The 16,224-nt window shown below is 41.5% G+C and overlaps 1 protein-coding gene across 4 annotated transcripts in view; it reads left to right on the top strand.

The window, feature by feature from the left end:
• SGCD (sarcoglycan delta) overlaps nt 1–16,224 on the top strand; it is a 322,812-nt gene that overhangs the window by 273,586 nt on the left and 33,002 nt on the right. For all 4 annotated transcript variants that reach the window (XM_032702866.1, XM_032702867.1, XM_032702865.1 and 1 more), the window contains exons 6-7: nt 641–760; nt 15,538–15,610. In XM_032702866.1, the coding sequence (XP_032558757.1) occupies nt 641–760; nt 15,538–15,610 (193 nt within the window). The remainder of the gene's footprint in view (nt 1–640; nt 761–15,537; nt 15,611–16,224) is intronic.

Raw genomic sequence — 16,224 nt, 5'->3', positions numbered from 1 at the left:
GCACCAGAATTGAAATAAGATCTACGAAGGAAAGTTTTACTTGTCTAAAAACTTTGTGCAATGTGAGAGGCTGCCATTTTTCTTGGCCTGCACATGATTGAAGTGTTCTAAAAGAAAACATTTGCTCCTGTGGTGGCGTTTGTCTTTGTCTTTTTTCTTTTTTTTTTTTTTTTTAATTGGGCTGTGCATGACACTGATAGAATTTTAAACCAGATATATTTAACAGGCAGAAAAATAGGAATCTTTTACGCTGCAGTATCAGTCTAAGCAAAATGGACTCTGAAGCTTTTGATGCCTCTTACTGCTGCACCAATACTCTCAAAGCAAGGCTGGGTATATTCATTACTGTTTCACATTGCTGTCCTTTTGTAAAAATTTCCCAGCTGTATCGAGTTTTAATGATGATTTTATGGCACACATAAGCATTAAAAAAAACCCTCACAGATAGAAATAGTTGAGAGGTTCTTATTTGGGTAGAAAACTGCCCTTTTCTAATGAGATATAAAAGCACAGACCTCCTGTTTAGTGTCTCAAATGCAAGTTGTATCTGCAGAGCTATTAGGACAGTCTCAGCAAGTGGGTTTGTGAAATGTATTATTTTCTTGTATTTTTCACTAAAAGGTTGTGATCCTCCTCTTAGGTCCCCAAGCAGTGGAAGCACACAGCCAAAAATTTGAGGTGAAAACCCTCTCTGGAAAATTGCTGTTTTCTGCAGATGACAACGAAGTGGTGGTTGGAGCAGAGAGATTGAGAGTTTTAGGTAAGAGTTTGTTCATTAAATCACAGTTTTAATATGCACCTCTTCAAATTTTAGTATAGTTTTGCCTGACTTTCCTTCATACTTACTGAAAGCTACTTTTGGAGATAAAACCTTGTGCTGTCTTTATTGCTGTGAATCTTCTCCAAGCAGACAGTGGCCAGGAGTTTCTATCTGAGGGGTTTCTTAACTTTCACAATATGTTATTTCCCCTCCAGAAAAAAAAACTCCCCTGGAAGTGGTTTGTCTTGCACAACAAAGTAGCTTTAAAACCAGTTTTGGAAACTGAACAACTTTATCTCTTGGGTGAGGGATGGCTCTAAGGGTGTGTCCATGTCTGCAGTTACTGTGCACAGGGAAACCTCAGTTTCCTGAAAACTGAAAACTGATGTTTTCAGTTCCATCACTGTCACCAGCTCCTCCTTCATTCTGAAATGAACACCAAGAGGGAAACCTGCAGTGAAAAGGTCAAAATTAATTAGGATCCCACATTAGTTCTCTGAAGAGTTTGGTGGCCTTTCCATTAGCCGTCTTTCCTTAGCCCCCTGCAAGAGCACACTGTGCGTCTCTGAGGTGTTGTGGGAAGGGATAAGTGTTCTGTGCACAGGAGAAAAGGCCAATGTTACCACTGCCACCACTTCCCTACCTGCCTTTCCAGACACACAGGGCAGCTTGAGCTCTCCTTTTGCCTGTGCAGGATCTGACTCCCCAGCTGTCCTGCCTGCCAGGCTTTACATAGGTATTTCCTAATGAAAACTGGGAATACACTTTGGGTTTGGGGCATGGGGGTTCTTTCTTGTTTGTTTGGATTTTTTTTTTTAATTGGAGAAATGAAACAGTTGTGGTAATTGTAAATTTTAAAACTTATTTGATAGTTATATGAAATTACCTGTCTGGAACTTAAATTTTCATGCTTTTCAGTTCAATCCATGCTCTTTGGTTTGTCTAAGATTTGCTCAGGAAGGTTTTCACATAGGACTAGACTGAGTATCTTAGTGTTGCTGGCAGTTAGTCACACAGCAGTGCCACTGGTCTCTGTGGATGCACCAATAACTGTTTTCTAGTGGCTTGATTTGGATGCATCTGTTCATTTCAAACTGTTCCTTACTTCTCTAGTAAGCTCCTAAAACCAGACAGATCAAGAAAGGAACTTAGAACTATCTATATAGTATTTTTAATTATTATTATTTCTACATTATTACTACTATATTATTAGTGTTCTGTGCATAATCTAAACATGACTTTGCATCTAATCCTTAACATTTATGTTACCTGATGTCCTGTTATTCTGGATGGTTCCTGTTTATAGACAGGGCAGTTGTAGCTCTTTGCAGGTCACTGTTATTACACACTGGACACGTTCACTCACCAGATGTAAAAAGTTGGGTGAGTTTTACGGGATAAATGTTGAGCTTCACAAAATTAACAGTATCTTTTTTAGCTTAAAGCTTTGAAAAGGTCCATTCAAAATTCTTGCAAGGTTACAGAGCTGAGAGACATTTGTCACAATCCATGTTCTACCACAAATCTCCCTTCACACTGCACCATTCAGAGCTAATTCATGGTGCAATTTTTCTGCAGGGTAGATGGAGTCAGTAAGGAACAGTTTTTAAGTGTTTTCTTGGAGACCTTTAAATAAGAGAGATTTACATCATTGTTTTACAAAAAAAAACCAAAACCAAACAACAAACAAGCAAACAAACAAGAAGCCAAACAAAGAAAAATAAAACCAAAGCAGAAACTTTTCCTTACCAGGTGCTTTGCAGATTACATACTTACAAAAATGTTGCTTTTTAGTTACTTTGTGCTTTTGAGAAACTAGGAGTTAATTTTAATAGCTATTTTGAGTTTCTACCTTGTTTTAGTCTCCAGAATAAACAGCATCAAAAATACTGCTGATCACTGTAGTGCACTTTCATTTTTATCTCCAACTGAGTGTTTCTCGAGGTTTCTTTGGCTTTTGCAAATCTGTCAGAAAAGAAAAGGTAGAATAACAGCACTGGTGATGTTACATGGCAAGTATTCCAATGACCTTGAGCTGAAATGCTTTCGGAGTTCATACTTGGCTTTGTTTTTCTCCAGCTTTGCTTCCACAATCTAATTTTATCTCCAAAAGTGTTTGCCATGGCTGTTTGCCATGCTGGGAAGTGTTATACCATATGTTCATATTTCTTCCAGTGCTTTTGTCTGCACTGGAGGCCAGTCCGACTCGTAGTACACGGACAAATTCCTTTGATCATTTTTCTGGTGTTTGGGATCTCAGGTGCTGCTGGTGTGTGTCTGCTGGCACCCACCTACACCATGTAAATAATCTCAGCTTGTTCTCGTTGTTGCTGAACACGTATTTGTTGTAGAGGGAAGTGCATGTCAGCAATCTGGCACGAAAGTCATCTCACGCAGGTCAGAGCAGCAGTTCTTGTGGTTGGCTTTGAATCTTGCTAGTGACAGTAACTTTTTTCTTTGTATGGTCTTCAAAGTTTCTTCTGAAAGTTTGTGCTACAAACTAATGCTGAATCCTTGTCTGAGAAAAGAAGTGGGTAGCTAGAGGATTTTTCAACACTAGCAAGGGATAAAAAAAGGGAGGAATACACAGAATTATGGATTAAAAACAAATGCAAGTAGTACGTGTGCTGCCATTGATGGTGCTTCAAAAAATTGCTCAGCATGGACAGTGCAGAATAACAAATGAAAGTGTTTTTTATTTGATTTGTATTTGGGGGAATTATTTCTGATTTATAAGCATTAAAGGACACAAAAGACAGAGTTGGTTGCCTCTGATTTTCATACATGATGTAGTTTAGAGTACTTCAGTGATTTTATTTGATGTAGTGAATTCAGTCCAACCTGTCATTGTAGGGGAGACTGGAAGATAATGGGAACTTCTATCTGAGGAGAAGGGCAGCCCTTTGAGCCCTTTGGCCATGGTTTTGTAAGGCTTAGATTTTGAAGGCAAAATCTGCCACTTCTCTGCCCACTACATGGCCCCACGGTGCCATGGTCAGCAGTGCACTTCTGCAGACACCACAGAGACAAAACCAGTGCTTCACAGGATGGCCCTGTGGGCTCACAAACACAGACATTCTGCACAGGGCAGATAAATGAGCTGCTGCTAATTGAATTTGTATGTACATCGTTCAGCAGTTCTCCTTCCCCCTCCTTCCTCCCTCCAGAAACGAAACATGTTCAGATCGCCTGAAAAATGGTGTGTAAGAAATACTCTTTAGTTAAAAGAGTATTAAAAAATAACTTTGATATATATTAATTACAATTTCATTTAATAGCTTATTGAACATTATAGCATTTATAAATAAAAGACAATCATAAAGCATTATTCTGACTGTTAATTAACTCTATTCTCCAGATTAGTTTTTAAATATGCCCTCTAGATGCCACTTGATACTAATTAACAGAGTTACATTATTATCTCTATAGAAAGCCACTTTTAATTAAATCTAAAGCAATTTAAATTAGCATGAGTTTTTACAGAAATTAAACTCTGGTCAGATGCTTAATTTAGCCTTATAAGACAACATCTGATGACATGCCAGTGTCAGTTCTCCCAAGGGCCTTGACATCTTTTTTGGAGATTATTTTTTGAAGTTTGTTTTCAGGGAAACTTACCAGTATACTCTGGTGTTTAATATTTATGATGGATTTAACCAATATTTTTAAAGACTAAATACTGATGGAAATCCACATGCATTGCAGTGAGCTGAGATAAAACCACAAAAGGTGTGTCCCTGCAGCTTACAGGCTATGGAAGTCCCTGGGTTTTAGTGTGGAGAAAGGTGTGTGTGGGAAGTAGGATTGCATGGGCTGGATGGTGTCCCATTACAAATCAACCACACTTTTTAGCCACTATTAAGATTACCCTTTTGCTTTGCAATAAGGATAGGATTAATCACAAACCCACTAAGTCCCTTCTCTGTAATAGAACAATAGAGGGATTGCTCCCACTCTGTGTCCCTAGAAAATGTGCCTCTCACTTGGACATTTAGATTAGCACAGCAGAAGCTTTTCTGCTAATGGAGCCTAATGATAAAAATTTGGCTGAAGTGTTTCCCTGTGGCAAACCCTAACTGAAATAGCTGTATTTAGAGTGGGGTAGGATGCCTTTCATCTCCCAGAATAAAGACTGCTGGAGCAGCATGACCCACCTGCCAGGCATGGCAGCCCTCCCCAGCACCATGGCTGATTAAAATGTACCTTTGATCTCACCAACCCTTCCATGCCCTGCCTTCAAATAATTAGCCAGTAGCTCTGTTTCTACCTTGTAGCTTTTTTCCACTGTAGCCTGTTCCCTCTGGGCAATGAACCGTGTGGAGCATGTCAATGCTGACCACAAGTTAGACTTTCTGGAATGTTAGATTGGGAACATTTTTTTCTTCTAGTTTCTCTCCAGCTGCCTGGGAACGCACCTGGAAAGAGGAGTCAGCTGTTGAAATGTTATTGCAAATTTATGAATAAGTTTGGAGTAATTAAATTCAAGGCACATTTCCAGCATTTTATTTATGAGCTGTATACTAAGGACTTTAGAGGGTTTAGTAGGGGAACACCAATGATAAAAGCAACGTAGCCCAAGCTTATAATCAATGAGATTGCTGCATGTAGACATGGCAAGGGGGAGTGGCTTTAAACTGGAAGACAGTAGATTTAGATCAGATATTAGGAAGAAATTCTTCCCTGTGAGTGTGATGAGGCCCTGGCACAGGTTGCCCTGAGAAGCTGTGGCTGCCCCATCCCTGGAAGTGTTCAAGGCCAGGCCGAATGGGGCTCTGAGCAACCTGGTCTGGTGGAAGATGTCCCCGCCCATGGAGGGGGGGTGGAACAAGATGATCTTTAAGGTTCCTACCAACCCAAATCTTCCTATGATCCTGTGACTGTCTTGTAGAGAGCTCTTTTAAATGGGAGGGTTGTGGCTGGAGTTTTCTGTTGTTGGAGGCAGAGGGGGTAACCTGCTCTGCACTTGCAGAATGCAAAGTGCTGGGCTTCCTTACCCATGGAAGGGTTAAAAAAGCATTTGCAGTGTCCTTCACTTTGGACAAGAGGAGAACATTTTTTTTGTGAATGTGCTGAACTAATACTACTGTGTAAGCTGGCCCACCTGTCTCTAAAGTTTCACATCTACAAACATTTTCAGTGAGCCTTGTATTAGCTTGATTTGGGAGGAGCCCTGTGGCTGCAGTGCCAGCCTGGTTAAAGGGTTGTGCTCACATTTCCTCCATATTACAGTTTTAGTGGCTTCTTGGCATGTCCTTTCCAGCTTATGCTTGCTGCAGTAGTTACAGAAGAGTAACTTTAATGACAGTAAGAGTAGTTATATTTCATTAAAATAATCCACCAAAGTTGTTTGACTGATATCGATCATTTCAGAGGGTGGTGTAAGCTAGAAATTTAACAGTTGCCTGGAATTACCACCCATTTTTACAGCATGCACCCTTCTTCAGAAGCCATTATTTATGAGTCAGGACATGCACTGTTGCCCTTTACAGCAGCCATTACAATTTCAAAATGGCATTTTGCTGATGTGTTTGTGGCAGAGGGAACAACTTTGGTAGCCAGGTGTTGAAATCAGGCCTGACCCAGAGAGGAAACCGAGCTTTCTGGTCTCACCAGTGAGTCTGCAGCAACTTTATGCCTGAGGATAAATGCCAAGCTTGAATCTCTGTAGTGTGGGGTTTGTGTGCTTTCCTGAAAAACATGTCCTTACTACAGGTCTGTGCGTAGCTTTTTCGAAGGAGAAATGATGCTACAATACCTGTTGCTTAGGAATGTGAGACATTTTCCTACTGTGATCCTTTTCCTTTACAAAGGCAGGAGAGGGGAAGGTGCCTCTAGCCCAAAGCTGGCTCAGTGCTGCTGAAGTGTGTATGGGGTACCTCACTGGGATACCTTACTCTGCTTCTGGAAGCAAACACTGTTCCATCAGCCGGGGGCCACCGGCCTTTCCCAGTTCACCCAGCTGCAAACGAGCTCCTGCTTGCTTAGTCTGCTTCAAAGGTATCAGGTGCTTTAGAGCTCCCTTCTGTGCTCTCAGCCAGAGAAAAGAGCGTGCCACAGCCGGCTGCTTGCCAGGCTTGGACAGGCATTTGACCTTTAGCTGAAGATGTATGAACTTCTCTAGGAAGCAGCTACGAATATTCAGCGCGCGGTGCCCGTGGGTAATTAGGCAGTAACAGCAACGCAGTCCCGGAGCAATTGCCAAGCTGTCGTGTAGTCATTGGTCCTGTGCAAAAGGGACAGGGAACAAAACGAGGAAAGTAGGGAAATGTGCTGACAAATGAAGATACCAGGTTTTAGCTCTGTCACTAACAAGACTGGAAACAGCCTCCACTGTCTGTAGCGTTCAGTCGTGGCAGCAGAGTTCTGTCAGATTTCTTTGCACTCCTTGCAGAGCTGTGATGATGGAAAAAAATTATGTTTAGCAAAACTAAGGAGTTGGGGGAGGGGGGGCAAAAACATATGTTTCTCATCAGTGGTTAAAGCAACAAGAAAATTCTTTTTTTGCTCTCAGTTAGTAATCGTGCTATTGCTGCATCCACATAGAAGTCAAGTGCCACAAAGTGATTTAGCCTATAATCAGCAGTGACAAATAACTAAAAAGCTATATAGAAAAAAACCCCTGATTTGGTTTTATTGGGTGGGTTTGGGGGTTTTTTTCCCAGAGGTTGAGATGGGTTTTTTGGATGTTTTCTTCCAAATAAAGTTTTCCTCGTATTCTGCAAGGGAAGAAATTAAAATTACCAATTCTTGAATTAATATTTCTGATGGCTCTGCTGCCTTGAGGAAAATAGGTGTAGACACTCTTGTCCATTCCTTTTAGTGGCAAGTCCAACAAAGCTCTTTTTCAAAATCCAGTCACCCAGATTGCAAACTTGTCTTTTCTTGGTGAGAACAATTTGTGTTGGGAGGGAGATATACTGAGGAATTTTCCTGGTGTTTGCTTTTACTTCAAAGTACATTCCAAGCAAAAAGGATAGCATTTATGTAAAGTGTATAGGCTTTGAGTCCAGGCTGAAATGTGTGTTCATATTGCGTTACCTTAATCCTGTTTAAGGAAAAAGAAGAATCATCCACCATCAGATTAATATTGATTAAATGTCACAAGGATTATGAAAGAAACATACTGTACACTTACCAAACACTGAAATCAAGTTTAAAAGTGTGGCAGATTTATATTTTATTTCCTAAGTGTCTTCCCCAGCTGATCTGTTTGAAGCTCACATAATATTCTCCTTGATAAATTTCCACTGTGTATTCCTACTTCAGGTGCTCTCCTGAGTTTCTTTGCAACTTTGTACAAGAATGCCAAGAACAGGTTCAAAGGAATTCAGGGATGACATTGCTATTGTTGAGCTGCAGAAAAAGTGTTGAAGGACCCCAAAAACTAGTCAAGAAGGAAATATCTAGAGGTCAGCATAAGTTGTAGAACCTTTCTTCATGTATCTTTTCTCAGTCTGGATGTGAACCTGCCTGTTCTTTTCTGTTATTCTCTTTATATTTCTCAGACATTCAACCTCTGAGGCGAGGCTGCTGAAGATGGTGTCTCTACAGGCACATACATCACTAATGACCCACATGCTCACCTTAGAGCTTGCAGCTCATCTTATTGTTTGCAACTTTTCTAGCCTAAAACCAGGCTCCATCGATTTCTTGGGACTATGAGTCAGAGAATTGTTTCTCCTCCACCCAGCAGGGCTGGTGGGACTGGAGTCACAAGGATTTCCCATCTGGCCTAACTCAGCCACAGCCCAGTTGAGCTGACGGGCTGGGTCACTCCCCATGTGCACACAGTGCCAAGACCAACATCTGAAAGATTTAAAATAATTTATATTGCATTTTTATTACAAACACTTTGTTGATGGTTTCATTATTGCCATTATTATTCATGATTTCTTGGTTGCCCATAAAAGAACAACTCCCTGACACTTAGACAACAAAGGCAAACAGACAGACCTTTGCAATGAACTGTTTTTATAGAATCTTAGAAAGAAACATGAATGAAGGTTTATGGCTTTTGTTCAGTTCACTGGCTTAACCTAACCAGGCTATTACTGTTGGGCCCTGAGATGGAGCTCTTATCGATTTCGGATTTGATGGGTTTCAAGGGGAGAAACAGCAATTACTATGTTCACCCATTTAAAAACATAAATTAAGGATGAATAAGGCTTTTAAAGTGAGGAATTAAAAGAGGCAGTCACAAATAATTTCTACCTGTATTGAATTGGATTGGATTTACTTCCTGGGCATTTGTTTGCACACAGCCTTCTGAGTGTGTTACATATTATCCTGATGAGACCTACAGAGGAGAGAACCTCATCAGATGGGTGTCTTCATGAACAAATTTCTGAATGTGTCCTGATCAATAATAGTGGGAATAGAGGTAGTTTATGGAGATCACCACCGCACTATACAGTGCCTCTTGACTTGAGCTGGAAAAAAAATCACAGCAAATCCTTCTCCTCCCCCCTCATTTGCACAGTACTACATAAGATACACCTACTTTATCTCCAAGTTTGTCACAGGGCTCTGAGTCTTCAATTCCATTAGAAAGCGGTGATATACAACACTAAAGGTGTAGTGTGGGTCTGGAATTATTACTAAAATAATACACTGAGTTGGAAAAAAATGTGTTGTCTGGAAAGAAAAAGGAAAGTGGGGAATAGCCAACCAGGTGCATCTGCACCTGAGCGGAAACCTGATTTCTCTTCACATTCTGTTCACCCCCAAGTGCTGTTCAGCTGATTGCCACCTACCCTTGACAGCAGGAGCATCAATCATTAGTCTAAAAATACTTCTCATCACATTGCATTTGAGCTCTTCTTCTCCCTCTTCCAGCTGATAGCAGGGGAAACCTAAAGCAAGTTTTGTGCAGAGGGAGTGGTATGTAAACAGTGTCCTGCCATGATGGCTGGAGCTCAGTTCTGGCCAGAGGGAGCAGGGATGGCCCTTGCCTTTGCACCAGGGAAGGTGCCAGGACAGTGCCATGCAGCACACAGGGAAAGCAAGAGGCATTTTGAAAAGCTGAAATATTGATGTGATGCCCACATTCCTCTGGTTGGATCTGCTACTGGTTAGGATGCACATTCCAGCTGAGATTTATTCCCTTCTTGTGGCATTTGTAGCTCCTCCATTCCCTATGGAGTTGCTGGCGTCTAGGCAGCATTGAGTTCACACTATCACCTTTACCTTGGTGGGGTGTAAGCAATTTCTCAGTCTTTTCTCACAAAGCTCATGAGAGTGATCAACCAACTCTACATTTCGACAAGAATGGCTGGTGCTTCCAAAGGCACTCTATGACAGGAGGCTGGCAGACCAATATACACATACAGAACATAATGCTTGTGCTTTGTTTCAATGCAAAACTGGGATAAAAAACCCCACATTATTTTATGCCACGTCTTGGGTTCATGTTATAGAACAAGATGATTGTCAAAAGCCCAGCCCACTGGCTCTTTTTGTTGGCTCTTCCATGTTGGGAGCAGCGAGAGCAGACTGCTGTGCCAGGCAGAAGCTTTACAGAAGAAAGGATGGTGTCTTCCTCTGCAAGAGCTGGAGCTGTTCATAAGATGCAACAGACCAGTGGCACTGGAGGCTCCTGTGGTGGGAACAGAAGGGGAAGAGAGAAGATCAAGAAGCTGGATGTTGCTCCAGCAGATCACTTGCAGTGATCCCAACCACAACCAGGCTTGTCTCCTGGATGTGGCAGAAGAGCTCTAGGAAATGACTAGAGCCAGAGAAAATACAAACAGACCTGTTCTCACAGCGTTTGTTCTGAATCTCAAATGTCAGAAGAGAAAGAAACAAAAAAGAAATCTCCAAACCCTGAAATTGAACTGTAAATGTTCTCTTGCCATGGGACTCTTGATTTTTGTTCTTGAATGAAGTGAACACATGCAGAGGTCTCTGCCATTTGTACCCCCACACCTTTTGCCCTAGAAAGGGGGGAAAAAAGCCCAAAAGCCAAACACTCTTTGCGTGAATCTTTATGGTGATTCAAAATACTTTAGGTAGATCCTATCATATGCTTTGTAAGTTCCTGACTGATTGTGTGGAATTAAGTTATTGGGCAGAGAACCAGCTAATGGAAACACATTGATGAAATGATTTTTGAGGGACATTAAATGGAACTTAAAATAAAGCTGAAATGGCTTTATGGATTTTTCAGTCAAACTGTTTATGAACATTTATCGGTGGTAAATTACACAGTGTCAGAAGAGGGAATCAGTAGGTATGGCTTTAATAGAAGTCCCTCTGATATAACACTGTAAGAAAGAATAATTTATTGCCTAGGGATGTCCAGTACAGTATGTTTAAATACTAATGATAGTATTGTTTTCTTCTGTCTTCAGCTGTTTGCAGATAAGTTACCCTTAGCAACAGCAGAGAGTCTCATATGATGAGAAAATATTTTCAGTATTTGCAAAGAAATAGAAATTTTCTGTTAGGCATTTTTCATGGTAGATAGCAAATATTTTAATAACAGATAATTCAGGAAGCAGAAGCTGTGTTGTACAATAATAAATGCAATTTACATTTGCTTTATACTCAGTAAAAGTGAAAGGAGGAGGTAGTACTTTGATTGGAAAGGGAGATCGTAGCAGCTGATTCTTGAACTGTTGAAGCTGTGCTTTAATACTGCTTGCCAAAACCTGGGGTAGAGGACAGGGAAAATAAAACTACAGGAGTGCAAGACTAGAAGGCAGTTGCCGGTCCTGCAAATATTGTCCCTTAGTTTTGAGACACCACATCTTACAGTCAGGAATTTGTCAAATCTGTTAGCTTGTCTGTCCCATCTAACTGAAAAGCTGCTCCCATTTTGCTCCTCTTTAGGCTATAAAACACTTTTCTTCCAAAATATATTTGGGACCAGTTTATTGCCACTTGCTCTCATATCAGCATTGGCCTAGAGCCAGTAGCTCTTTTTCCTTCATGTTATTTATCCTCCTAATGTATTAATACACAGCATGAGTATCCTTCCCTAGCCATCATGCTGCTAAGCTACAAAGAAAAGTCCTTCCGGGCTTCTTTTGGAGGATAGACTTTTCCTGTTAGTGCAGTCATTTCTTCCCTAGGAATGAGCTGGAAGGCCACAAGGACCCCCAGTTCAAGGATTCACTGATGATTCTTAAAATAATGTGCTTTTCTTTTCCTTTTCGCGTTAGACTTTCCTCACGCCTTTCAATTTAATGTCATGTTTGCCATCCCTTTGGCTCTGTCCCACTGCCATGAATCATGAGTAGCATTCAGCTTTTATCCAGGGATATTCCCATCCTGGAAGCATGTAGAAGAAATTTTTACTACTTCTAAGCACATAACTTTGGACTTCGTATTTTCAGTCATTTGTTTCTCCATGACATTCCAGTTCTCCTCAGCAGAGACAGAATAGCCCAATTCAGTGTCAACAGCACATTTCCCTCAAACTTTCCTTCTTTTTTTGCCAAAGCCTTTAGTAACAGTTGGACTCAATGATCTTAAATGTCTTTTCCAACATAAATGACTCTATGATTCTAAAACCACTAAACGAGGTCACTTCCTCCAGCCTTCACTTTCAACTCCATCCAGCACTGATGTTATCCCAGCCTGGCTGGGGACTTCCACAGTGGCCAAAAGCCAGACTTTGACACAAATGTCCAGTGGAATTGAATTAGTCCAAGGCAGTTGTTTCCCTCAGGAGCTACCAATCCCCCAGGCAGAGACCAAGATTCTCCAGCACAGAAGAGAAGGGGGTCTGATGGGAGGGGGCACATTTGAAGTCTATAATATAAATTTCCAGTAGCACCAAAAGAAGAGGATGGTTCTTTACTGAAATCCTCAGGCAGCAGGTTGAAACCAAGGGAAGAACTCCGGAATATTTAATTCATCTATCAGCCCCCTGCTACGGAAATGGGGATGCTTAAAATGAGAATTAGGGGAGTGAGGAGAGTTTATCAGTGTCTCTGCAGTGGATGGATGACACAGCCAATTCAAGGAGTCCCTCAGCTGCTGACAGCCAGAGTCAGGGGAGGGATGTCTCAGTCCTAGTCCCTCAGCATCCCCTCACAGCTGATGTCCTACTCCTTGACAGGGACAGGTGGCCCTTTGGGAGAGTCTGTGTTCTTAAAGGAGAATAATAAGAAATTATATTGTCAGGGCAGGAAGCCTTATCAAGGCAGGTTCACTTCTAATTCTGATCAAAACAGAGAAACAGAAGGGTTTGGAAATCTCATTCCTTTTCCCAACGCATAAGGGACTCTTTCATGGATCTGGGAATAAAGGAGGCAGGGAAAGGGAGTTTAAGAACTGTGTAGGGAAAGGAAAACAAGGAAATGGGGGAAAGGAATAGCCAGCTCTTTTATTTTCAGCCTTGCTGAAATGACTGCATTGAAGTTTCACTAACCTTGTTTCTAATGTTGCTTCCTGCATTTAAACTAAAATGAAAGCCTGGAAAACCCCAAGTTTAGAAATAAGCTAAAGGTTCTCCTTATTTGGCAGGCACTTCTGGTTATATGCAGTTCGTTATTTTGGGCTTTGCATGACTTAAGTAGCTGACTTAAGGTGTGTAAAAATGAATTAAAATTCCCGTGATAAAGTCACCATATGGGTGGAAAGGGTACAAGAATATCTATGTGCATCTCTCCAGCTGCACCTCCTCATCTTCCTTCCCCCAAAAATCACTGTTTTATTATGCAGAAATGTGCAGGTTCCATCTTTTGCTACGTTTCAGTGCAAAGCCAAGAGCCAAGGCGATCGAGTGGATAAGCAGAGACTTAAATCATTTGGAAACTGTTGAGAGAGGACAGATCTGATAGTAATAACCTTCATGGCTGGCAAGTTACAGCTGTTTGTGACAACTTGTAACGATGAAGGTTTATAGTAAAGTTAAGAGCTAAATATCTCTATTGTGCCACAGGATCAACTTCAATCTCCAAGTATAAAGATTCCAACTTTTATCATCTTTGAGTTTACTTTGTTTTTCTCTAGATTGACAAGAGTTGGAGTTCTTTAATAAATGTTAGAGTGCTTGTTTTCATTCTGGGTTGTTTTTTTTCTTTAACCCTGTGGGACAGCTTATTTAATTTATTTCAGTGCAAAGAAAGTGTAGTCTTATTGGAGCCATAGGTGTTTCTCACTTATAGCAGAGTTACAGCAGGATGTTTTCTTAACATGTTTTGCATAGTCTCAGAACATTTGTTATTCTGTAGTGGTGACTTCCAGACTGGTCATAGGTAACCGTTGTAATAGCACATGTTATAAGATGTCTCAAATTGTATTTGTAGAAGTTCTCATTGGGATCTGTAGTTTGCATAAATAGCTTTATCAAGAAAAAAAAGAATTAAAGAAATAAAGAAATGCCACTGGTTCTGTCTGCATGCTGACACTGAGATGGCTGTGATGACTGTAGATAATGAGTGACTAATTGTTCACAATGAATCTGAAGACAAGACCACAGGTTTAAATTTAAGAAGACAGGTCATAGTTGCTGACTGGGCTGACAACTATATATTGGAGAACATGAACATTAATTTCTGGTGCACTCTGTGTGTAAAGCAGTTAGTACCATTCTTAGCTGTGTTTTAGCTGGAAGTTTCAGTGGGAGCGGGAACGTGATGTTCTGCAGCACAGAGTGCTGGTGACAGCACTTGGGGACTCCTGTGTTCCAACAGAGTATTTTAAAAGTGGAGCAGCTTCAGAAAAGAGCAATGAGAATTCCAGAGAATTTGCTTCACAGTAATTGATTCAGAAAGCCCAAACTTTTCAGAGAACCAGAGCAGGTTGGGGCGGTTGGGTCACTGGCAGTATCTGGCTACAGAGGGTGGAGATTCTGCTCATGTGGGGTCGATTGGCTGGCACACACGAGAAGATTTACTGGCTGAAACATGAAGTGAGACCAGTTCAGATTAGATGCACATTTTAAATGAGAACAGTTAGTGGAAAGGCTTATGAGAGGATGGCAGGGGCTGCCTTTGGCTTGAGACAATGATATGAGAGCACATCCTTCTAGTGAAGACAGCATGGCTTGATCACAAAATACAGATCCAGTTCAGGGATGACTGGTGAAATGGCCCAACTGGGCTATGCAGGTGGCCATGCAGAGGATTGCAGTGGCCTGAAACTTAGGCAAGCTGTTCACAGTACCCAGCAGTTTACAGCTCATGATCTAAAGCCAGTCAGCAAATGGGGGGAGTGCTTCTTCCCTGCCATCTCTGAGAGAAGAGGGAAATGAGCAGAAGTTAAATGACTTCTGGGTCACACATTAAACTGGTGGCCAGACTGGGACTGGAGCAGAGTCTGCTTGTGCTGCACTGTGTCAGGTGGACACATTCCTCCTTTTGCCCAGGCAGGATCACAGCCTGACCCGAGAGGCATCTGCAGTAATAGAGCCAAAAATTTTCTTTTCTCCTTTGAGTATCTTTAAGAGCCCAGCAAAAGAAATAATGTTGTGACATGCATCCAGGTTCATTAATGAGGGATGTAACTGGATTAGATGCCTGGTTACCAAGGAGTATCTTTTCCAAGCTCCCTGCATCACTTGGGTCAGCAAACTCTTCCCACAGTCGGGGTGCAAGCAGCTGCTTCTCCAGCCAGAAGTGCAGCTTACAGGCAAATCCCAGTTGTAATCAAGACAACCAGTTGCAGATGATCAAGGTCTGGATTTTCTGGGGACAGAAGGGATGTGCAAGAGAGAAATGGGGTCAGGTAATGGGTTAAATTGCACGTAGGTATGATTTGACAATCACTCCCCTGATAACAGCTTATAATGTTTACAATTTGTCTTCTGTTTTGTTTTGTGATTTCAGGAGCAGAAGGCACAGTGTTCCCTAAATCTATAGAAACTCCCAATGTCAGGGCAGACCCCTTCAAGGAACTAAGGTAAACTTTGGAATATGGTTTAATGGTAACTCAGTGGAGCCTTGTTGGAGTTGTGCATTTTGCTGGGCATCATTTCTGCTTTTGCATAAGCGCTCGGGGATTTGCTTTGAAAGGCATCATGAAGAGGATGCCATGGAAGAGAAGGGACCTGCCATATTTACATGTGATATGACCAAGCTAAAGGCAATCACAGGTCATGAGAGCATCGTTTCCTCTCTGTAACGTGCTCTGTGTACCATGGGCTCAGCATTTGGAAAAAAACCAGATCTTTTCCTGCTTTTGCAGGGAGATACTGGAATCTGTGCTGGATCACAGGGAATAGCAGCAGGCAAAAGGATAATGTTCTCCAGTATTATCTGCCTTGCAGAATTGCAAACCCTCCCTGACCTACACAGGGTATAGCTGGGCATGTATGAAGCTGCTGACACTTGCAGAGGTGCCACTTGCAATGTGCCAGGAGGGAATAAACAGCACAGCCCTTGGGAACCAGCTCTGCCCTCAAACTAATGCTGGGTGCTATATTTATTTTATTAAAAAAAAGAAAAAAGTGTGGCACTAGAGGCTAGTTTGGATGACTAGATGGCTAGTCTCTGAAAAGAGACTAACCATATGGC

Source organism: Chiroxiphia lanceolata, chromosome 15 (assembly GCF_009829145.1).
Source record: "Chiroxiphia lanceolata isolate bChiLan1 chromosome 15, bChiLan1.pri, whole genome shotgun sequence".
In the NCBI taxonomy this organism is placed as follows: Eukaryota; Metazoa; Chordata; class Aves; order Passeriformes; family Pipridae; genus Chiroxiphia; species Chiroxiphia lanceolata.
This window is presented reverse-complemented; position numbering and strand designations above follow the sequence as displayed.